Source organism: Babylonia areolata, chromosome 7 (genome assembly GCF_041734735.1).
Source record: "Babylonia areolata isolate BAREFJ2019XMU chromosome 7, ASM4173473v1, whole genome shotgun sequence".
NCBI classification, from domain to species: Eukaryota; Metazoa; Mollusca; class Gastropoda; order Neogastropoda; family Buccinidae; genus Babylonia; species Babylonia areolata.
In genome coordinates this window covers 43805290-43814924 of record NC_134882.1, presented here as the reverse complement: position 1 = coordinate 43814924, position 9635 = coordinate 43805290, and the positions used below count along the sequence as shown (strand labels likewise).

Genomic DNA, 9635 nt, shown 5'->3' with positions numbered 1-9635 from the left:
ATAAGAGTTCTAACAAAGTGCTTCAAATCACACACACACACACACACACACACACACACTCAAATGCATGACAGATATTACATGCACAATCCTCACACCCACACATCCCACACACATATCGCAGACATGCACCAGACACACACCTGCACATCACACCTGCATCACACCCAAATATCATCTGATGACATGTGCTTGAGTGTCAGGAATTTCTTTTTTTTTCTTTTCTTTTTTTTAAATAGGATGTTTAATGTCTGGCACTGAAAGGATGTTTTGTGCTTGCTCTTTTGTATTTACATTTTTGTCCATTGATGCATATACCCAATGCCATGGCCAGTTTTTGTTTGTTTTTTTAGTTTTTAAAATATATTTTTGACCAAATTATCTGTTTTTGCAGAAATACACATCTTTTGAGACTACCTTTCAGAGACCAGCAGAAGAGTGGTGCTGAAAGATGCTGCATCAGGGCCTGTCCCGCCTCCTCTCCCTGCAGCAGGCCTGCAGCATCATTGCCAGGAGGCAGCAGCATGTGCCCAGCCTGCTCCCCGCCATGCTCCGATCCTGCATTTTCCACATCTCCAGAATCACTTCTTCCGAAGGAGTTGCTCCACATGCACAGTCTCTAGTTTTCAACAGAGGTTTTTCAGCATCGGCCATGTCTCGTGCAGTGAAGAAGTCCAGGAGTAAGACCGGTGTGTCAGCCGGCAGTGAGACATGCCAGGTGTTCGACCAGGCCGAGATGCTGGTGGGGCAGATGACGCTGAACGAGGCAGAGGCCCTCGCCAGGAAAGACCACCTCAGGTTGGTGGACATGGGAGCAAACACGGATGGGCTGCGGTCACTGCGACTGATGTCGGGCCAGGAGCTGGCCGAGGAGAGCAAGCGGCAGAGGATGGAGAAGAAGAAGGAGAGGATGAAGGAGAAGGAGTTCCGTGTCACCTCCAACATCACGGACCATGACCTGGACGTCAAGCTGAGGCAGGTCAAAGAAGTGCTGAGTCGCGGCGCTCAGGTGAAGTTCGTCATCAGGGCACACCGCAGGGTGGAGCAGGTGAGGGATGACTGTACATCTCAGGTGTATCATATCTACACATTACATGCATCGTGTGTGTGTGTGTGTGTGTGTGTGTGTGTGTGTGTGTGTGTGTGTGTGTGTGTGTGTGACTCTGTGTGTGTGTGTGTGTGTGTGTGTGTGTGCATATGATGTTGGGGTGTGTTTGTGTTTCTTTATCTGTACATCACATGCATCACATATGCGTGTGTGTGTGTGTGTGTGTGTGTGAGTGGTGTGTGTGTCTGTGACTCTGTGTGTGAGTGTTTTGTGTGTGTGTGTGTGAGTGGTGGGTATGTGTGTTTGTATTATACATGCGAGTTTGTATGTACATGTTTATTGTGCATGATTGTGAGTTGAGGACTGAGTGTGTTTCTTACGCATGTGTGTGTGGATTGTAAAGCACTTTGTGCAACGAGGAAAGCGCTGATAGATGTCCAGTTATTGTTGTTGTTGTTATTGTTGTTGTTATTATTGTGTTTGTGTGTGTGTGTGTGTGTGTGTGAAAGAGTGTGTGTGTGTGTGTGTGTGTGTTTATGTGTGAGTGTGTGTTTGTGTGTGTGTGAGTGGTGTGTGTATGTGTGTATATCATTATGTGTGTGTATATCACTGCGTGTGTGTTCTTTCTGTCTGTCACTCACTCATTTCATTTGCCTGAAGAAGAGCTTGTGACTTGACCTGTTGCCTCTTCTATCTCATGTAACTCAACTTTTACCAGATTGTTGTAGTCTACCTCTCACTATGTGTGTGTGTGTTGCAGGGCGTGGGTGACAGGCTGATCTCCCAGCTGCTGAAGAAGGTGACCCAGGAGCTGGAAGAGCAGGCAGTGGTGAAGCAAGGGGTTCGAACCCAGGGGGAACAGCAGTTGTTGCTTTGCCCTCTGCCGTCTGCTCAGCCCACCCCTGATGAGTGACCAGCCCAACTTGTGTGAACAGACAGCCATTAACTAGGATTTGGTGCGTGAAACAAAAAGTAAGACTTAGTAACGGTATATGAGTGTGTGAGAAAAGAAGGAAAAGAAAGAAGCGTGTTTCCAAAAATGTATTTGTGTATCTGGTGCCTACTCCAGTTTGCAGTCTTTTTATGTTGTTGTTGTTGTCCTACCTCATCTTCTCGACTGTTTGAAGTGTTTCATATTAGCATGTCAACTACAACTGGAAGCTTTGCACAGAAACCATTGCAGAGATCAGGTTGGGTTCAGTAGACAATAGGTCATATGACCGGAAGAACATAAAATCAATAGGTCATTTTGAAAATCAATAGGTCAAATATCACCCGTCACGGGTTTTTTCAAACTTTAATAATGCACAAATCCACGCAGCTCGAAATGTTCTCGACGACGAAGCCGCAGCCTCCTTATCCGTCACCTTGTCTGTAATTTCCGATGATTTGCTTGACGATGATGCCGCAGCCGTATCTGTACTTTCCAATGAGCTGCCTTCTTTAGCTGCGAAACTAAACGTTTTCTGGCCCTTTTCTATCCGCGGCACCTTTTTAGGAGGCATTTTTCTGTTGTCGACCGGTCTGATTGTAAACTGAAAGCAGAAGTCTACTTTCAGTTTTCCCGGAACTGCACTCGGTTAATGCAAAAGTGGGAACGCCAATTCTTCTCGCCGAAGCTCGCGAAAGGCAGCGATAAAGATTCGTTTCGGATTTCGTTTCGTCACGGATCCGTATTTTAATAAACCAGTTTATAGTTATTTCCTGTAGGAGCAGACGACAAAGTGATCACGATCGTTAGAGAGAGAGAGAGAGAGAGATGGTTACTTTGGTTGACCGACTGGTCATAAAAACAATAAGTCATGTGACCTGGCAACTTGAAAAACAATGGGTCATTTCAAAATTAAATGCGTCGATGACCGATGTCGAACCTGATCCCTGCCATTGTAAAGAAAAGCACTATGTAGATCAGTCACAGAAAGCGCTTGACGCCCGCTTGTTGGTGAATTTCATCTTCTCACACAACCCATTGCTTCAGATTGCAGGGTCTTGAGAGAGCTGTGTGAAAACATGCCTGCTCTCTTCACTGAGTGGAAGTGAAGCCCTGAAGTTGTAGTTTCAGCTAACACCCTTTTAATTCATATCCACACCTGGGCTCCTTATGTCACAGTCCCAGTGTTAGCAGTCCCCTGGTAACTGTCAGTCTTCTGTGAGGCACCTCACCAGAGCATACACTGGCAGCAGTGCTGCAGACTCACTGTGGTGGTGTTCAAGATTCAAGATTCAAGATTTTATTCAAAAAAATCCCCATGGGGGCACATGGAAAAAAAGGTAAAAAAAACCAAACAATAGATGGCGACAAGGTTTGGCAATGTTACACAGAACATGACAGACTTGTGAATGAAATAATGTTTAGAGCATTATCTGAACACAAAGCTTCTGATTTCACATAATGCAAATTGCACAAACAATAACTACCTCAAAGTGTATAGAATTCTAGCCGAATGGAATGGTAGTAATAGTGTTCAGTTGTGCATGTTGGGATTCAGCAGCCGCAGGGCAGGGCTGGGCAAGTCCGTTACTTGACAGCAAGGATTGCATGGTTCAGTTTTCAGGTCTTGAAATGAATGAGGGTTTGCAGACCCACTTCCGTCGTATTTTCCTGGAGGTTCCCCAGTTATTTTTAGCGAGAACTGTGCACGCATGTATGTCTCCATTTCCTGTTTTTTTCCAGGTCACCGAAACTGCGAAAGGTTAAATTTTGTCGTGGAAATAGGTGTTCTGACGAAAGGATTTTTGAAAATTTTTGGTGACTATTTTTGCAAGTTTACAAGATAAATTTGGTTTTATAATTACACACATTATTTGCTTTAGTCTTCTATGTTTACTTTGAGCATGTTCCTTTTCACATCTCTGCCATCATGTATTCAAACTGATCCATTCATAAACTCTGCCGAAAGGTTGTCCAAAGAAAGGCAGTGCAAACTCAAGTTACGGTGGTGGGCTGCCCATGAAGTCATATGGCCTACTTCTTGCTCTGCAAGCGACGAAAGGTCCACCATGAAAGTGGGCCTGCAAACCCTTCCTCTTGCTGGGAGTGGGGAAAGGGGAGGAGGAGCATGGACATTAACAGGGGAAGTAATTTAATCCTCTTCACTCCAGCTGGAGCTTCAGGCTCCAACAGTCGGCCTTGAGCAAGCCAGTTGATTTCGTTCAGGTCATGCGTGCTGTTTTCATCTCCTCTTGCACAGTTCTTCTTAGGTGCCCAATGGTCTGCCTCTCTGTTTTCTCCCCTGGTTGGTGCCCATGTAAGGATGTCTGAATTTTCCTTTTTAGTCATCCTCAGATCGTGGCCTGTCCATTTCCATCGTCAGCAGGGGAAGTAAGACACAGTGATTTGAACTTGAACTTAGTGTTGATCTCAACAGGAAGCCTGTGTGGGGCTGGTGGATGGGGTATAGGATGTTTGATGTCTGGCACTTACAAGACGTCAAGTCAAGTGAGTGGAGTTTAACGACCTTTTTGCTGTGCCCTTGTGGTCGAGTTGTTTGGTTGGGGGATGTTCAGGTTGTAAGGTTTGTTTGTGTTGTGGGGCCGTGCGTGTTGTTTGGTGAGAGGGGAGATGGGGGGCGGGGGGAGGGGGGTGGGGTGCGTTTGTGATTTGTTCTTCTTTCAGGGTTGTAGTTGTCATTTAGGGGGTTGTTTGTTGTCATGAGGGGGTTGTGGATAGACGGGATGTTTTGTGCTTCCTCCTTTGTGTTCACTTGTTGTCCATTGGTGCATGTACTCATTCCCGTGGTTGCTTGTTTCTTGGATTTATCAGCGTTCTCCGCAGGTTCAAGGCCTGATGTGCTGAACTGTTTGTATTATATTGTGTTGTGTTGTATTGAAATGTATTGAATTGTATTCTGTTGTATTGTACTGTATTGTATTGCTTTTTGTCGCAACACATTTCTCTGTGAGAAATACTGGCTGCTCCCCCCTGAGCATGTCGTCATGATGGAGGGCCAACATTTCTTTTCTTTCTTTTGCTGCATATTTGTTTTTCTGTCAAAGTGGACTTTTCAAGACTTTCCCCAGGGACAACCCATTTGTTGCTGTGGGTTCTTTTGTGTGTACTAAGTGCATGCTGCACACAGGACTTGAGTTTAGTGTCTTGTCTGAATGACTAGCATCCAGACCACCATTCACGGTTTAGTGGAGCAGGAGTGAAAATCCTGGTCTGTATATGGGATTCAATCCCACAGACACCGGCTTCCTGGTCAGGTGCATTACTGCTTGACCACCACACCATTGTCTGTTGCCTTTAAGCATCTCTCAGTATCTCTTACTCGCTTCTTCTGTTTGTCTGCTTGTCCTTTGCCAGTGGGTTAGTTGCCATTGGAAATACACATGGTGTATGGTGTATGTGATTCGTCAGTGTTAGTTACCATTGGAAATACACATGGTGTATGGTGTGTGTGATTCGTCAGTGTTAGTTACCATTGGAAATACACATGGTGTATGGTGTGTGTGATTCGTCAGTGTTAGTTGCCATTGGAAATACACATGGTGTATGGTGTATGTGATTCGTCAGTGTTAGTTACCATTGGAAATACACATGGTGTATGGTGTATGTGATTCGTCAGTGTTAGTTACCATTGGAAATACACATGGTGTATGGTGTATGTGATTCGTCAGTGTCAGAAAAGTCTGTGGTATCTGTATCTCCTCAGGAATTTCCCCTCTGTCCCTGAACATCATTTCCTTTTGACCCCCACCTTGCCCGCTTCCCTTTCCCCCCCTTTCCCTGCTTTGTTAATCCTGTTTGACGGACTGGTTTTGTCATTCACTCCTTAAACTAACAGTTCTCTTTTTCTTCCACCCCTTCCCCCCTCTTTGTTGGAATTTCACCCCCTTTGTTGCCAAACATTATGCTCCTTGGGACTGAGGCCTGAATGTGAATAACCCACTCTGATTCTGATTGTACTCATTGGGGAGAGCAGAACTCTTGTGAAGATATTTCCCATGATCCACAGAAGATGCATGGTATTTGTTGGAGTTGCACAGAAGCAGTGTCGACAACCCCAAACGTTTTTTGAATGGCAAGGTGAGGATTCTCTCAGCTGTTCATTGCCAGGAGGCAGTGTTCTTTTGCTCTTTGAGGGAACGGTTACCTGCCAGTGTGGCTTCATGCAGTGCAGCAAAATCAGCGTTCAGCCTGTGGGGTTCAGGCCATTTTGCTACGTCCTTCGATCTGTTGCAGATCATCAGAGAAGCTGGTGATCATTGTTCTGATGTTTCAACTTGCAGTACAAAGTGGTCTTCACTGTTTTGTCGTTTGTTTTGCATAGCGTGTTCATTCCGTTTGTTACACATCACATCACTATGTCTTTTGCCCTGTCTGGGACACAGGCTGCCAACAGGCATTCTCCAGCCACCCTGGTCCTGTGGCAGTCATTCCAGCTGTCCCCAAATGTAGTCTGTTCTCTTCATGTCTGCTTCCAGGTCATGGCGCCATGTATTTCTTGGCCAGCCTCTTTTCCTTTTCCACATGCAGGTTCCAGGTAAGGGCTTGCCTTGTGCTTTTGTAGTGCTGGATACAGGCTTGTGGAGTGTGTGGCTGATCCATGTCCGGTGTCTTTGAAGGATCACTTCTTCTGCAGGCCACTGTCTTGTTCATTCCCTCAATTCTTCGTTAGTGGTTCGGTCTGGCCAGTGAATGTGAAGAATCATTACAAGAATCCTGTTTGTCAAGACGATACGTGTGTGTCTGTGTGTGTATGATAGTCTGACTGTGACCATCAGAACAGCAGAGGAGGCAACTGCTGTCCCAACTGTCTGGGCTAGACTTTGATTATAGTGGAGAATATACTTTGATTATAGTGGAGAATATCTTGCCAGAGTTATATGCTTGCTTGTATGTATGTGTGCGTGTGCGTGTGAGCATGTGCATGCTTGCTTGTGTGTGTTTGTGCATATGTGTATTTTTGTGATTTTTGTCTGATGTGTTAATATAAAGAACTTTGAGAGGTTTGAAAGTATTATATAAATGTACTGTTATTAGTATAATTATTATAAGTGCATTGTAATTTTCTTGTACTTTCATTTGTTTTGTTTTGTTTTGATTTTTAAAGATATAGTCAATCATAGTCAGTCATTTTTAAAACAGACTCTCCTCATTCCTTAACTTCTGCCTGTTATATACCTTTTTGCTTACAAATTTCATATAAAATGCATGTTATTTTTTTCTTTATGGCCTATGAATTTTAAAGGTGAAAATTTCATGATTTTGTTGTTGTTGGTAGCTCTTAAAGGTTTGTTGATTTGTACAAAGCTGTAAATGTTATACTTGTTGAAGAGAAGAGAAATTAACCCAAACCCCTGACATCTTCAGGCCACTGCTGTGAGCATTTGGTGGCATTGTTAGAGCAAGCACAAGCATGATATTGTGAATGTTGTTCACAAATGCTTGTGCACAAATCCATATATGCAAGCATGCACACAAGCATATTCTCTCTCATGCACATGCACACATACACAAACAAGCACACACACACACACACACACACAAAGCTGAGGCATTTTTGCGACTCGTTTTTTTTTCTATTGCTGCAAAAAGGTGGTTTTATCAAAGAAGGCAGTCGTAATCAACAGAATATAAGTCAGGGAAAACATAAGGTGCTTTTCAATTACAACACATTCTGATATGCTAAAAAAGAAAAAAAAAGAAAAGAAAAAAAAAAAGTTCCGTACAACTGAAAGCAACCAACACAATTCAAAAGGTAGAAAAATGCACATTAAAAAATGTATAAAACAAGAGAATGAGTGAGAGAGAAGAGATGATGATCACGCTTTGGCATATTTCACCTTCCTTTGCGATACATCAGAGTGCATAAACATTAAGGAAGGGCAAGTTCTAGTCGTTTACCTACATGGACACACGAACATCATGAATAAGAACTTAACAGTACTATATCATTCACTGACCGATAAGAAGACAGAAACACAGACACACACACACACACACACAAAACACTCACACAGGTACTCATGAATTAAACATTCCATCATTCAAAAAATCAGAAACGAAAAAGTCATTTCACATTTTTTTCTACACCATGCACACTTTAGTCACTAGATCGAATAGAACAGGTGAGCATCATTACATTTTAATGTGTGATTTCTTTCCACTGTAGAGCAGTGTTGCAGCTTAGAGTGGATGATTATTTTAATGTGCATATGTCATTATATGTGTGTGTGTATTTGCATGTGTGAGTCACATTGTTCAGTGATATAACTTTAATTTTATCAATGTCTTGAAAAGAAAAAGAAAAAAAGAAAGGGTATAAAATTACCAGGAGAAAAATTACTGTAACACGTCTGACTCAAATTGGAATAAGTTTTAAATAAACTTTTGTGAACATGAATGGATTGTAAACAAGTTCACGCTGTTCCCCCCCCCCCCCTCCCCCCCAGAGGTGTGACAGACATGAACTGTTCTATGTGCTGTCAGTTTTGAACCACTGTTCAACACACAAACAGATCTGTTAAACTGATCTGACAGATTGATATGGTGTACACATTTTGTACCTTTCTTTGACGTATAAACTGATCTGCTGGCATATGTTATATCAGTTTTGTACCATTCTTTGACACACAAATTGATCTGCTAACATATGTTACATCTGTTTTGTACCATTCATGAATACGCAATACTGATGTGGCAGCACTGCACAACAGCTCTTGTGATGATGCAGACACACCTGGTTTTTACAGGTGTTTCTTTGGCACCGCTGCCTCACACCTCATAGGACTGATAACAAGTTTCATACACAAAGTCTCATTTCTTCTGACTTTACTTTTATAACTTCTCTGCATGCACGTTTAGCTGCTTACAATGCAATGTACAGAAGTAGCTCTTCTTATACAATCATACCTACACTTGTACTCAACTTTAATGCACAGAAGTCAGCTGATAATTTCTGTCTGTCGTGGTGTGCATGTGTATGCAAGTTTGTGAGTTTGTTTTTCTTTGAATGCACACATGGTATGTGCATAGTGAGTGTGTGTGGGTGCGTGTGTAAATGTGCAGGGTAGTGTGTCGGTGTGTGTGTACATGTGCAGGGTAGTGTGTGCAGCATATGTGCTGATTTCCTTACGTGTACTTACGGCATCATGCTTATGTCAAACTGGTTATGTGTGCATGAACACTTACAAAGGGATACACTATAAACACATGTACATAGAAAGGGAAAAAACTGTGGCGCTGCACTGTAATGATGTGCTCTTCCTTTGGAGAGCAGCCCAAAATTTCACACAGAGAAACCAGTTGTAACAAAGAGTAATACAAAACAATCCAATCCAATACAGCACAGACACAGCATGCAAACCATCTGGGACACATCACTACAACACGACTTGAGTCCAACTGGCACAGCTCTACAACAAAGACAACACAGGACAACAGGATGGCTAGGGAGGAAAGCTGAGAGGGTGGACAAAACAACATAGCATTGGCAAGACGAACAGAACACTGGTCAAAGTGATTTATCACAACAGCAAATTTCCCCCCCCCAGACTGATTAATAAAAAATATTTTTTTAAAAATTTAAAAAAAAGAGAAGGAAAGAAAAAGCAATATGATCAAATCAACAAATATTGGTGG

At 43.0% G+C, this 9635-nt stretch overlaps 1 protein-coding gene across 3 annotated transcripts in view; it reads left to right on the top strand.

Moving 5' to 3' along the window:
* LOC143284057 (translation initiation factor IF-3-like) overlaps positions 1-9528 on the top strand; it is a 10482-nt gene extending 954 nt beyond the window's left edge. Inside the window, exons 2-4 of one of the 3 annotated variants that reach the window (XR_013055482.1) lie at positions 395-1048; positions 1809-2020; positions 6476-9528. Coding sequence is in view for 2 of the 3 variants with exons in the window: in XM_076590667.1 (XP_076446782.1) it covers positions 452-1048; positions 1809-1961 (750 nt within the window). In the remaining variant the exon portion in view is untranslated. Of the gene's footprint in view, positions 1-394; positions 1049-1808 lie in introns of all 3 variants that reach the window. The other 2 variants (XM_076590667.1, XM_076590666.1) reach the window with 2 other exon arrangements.
* The last annotated feature ends 107 nt before the right edge of the window (positions 9529-9635 follow it).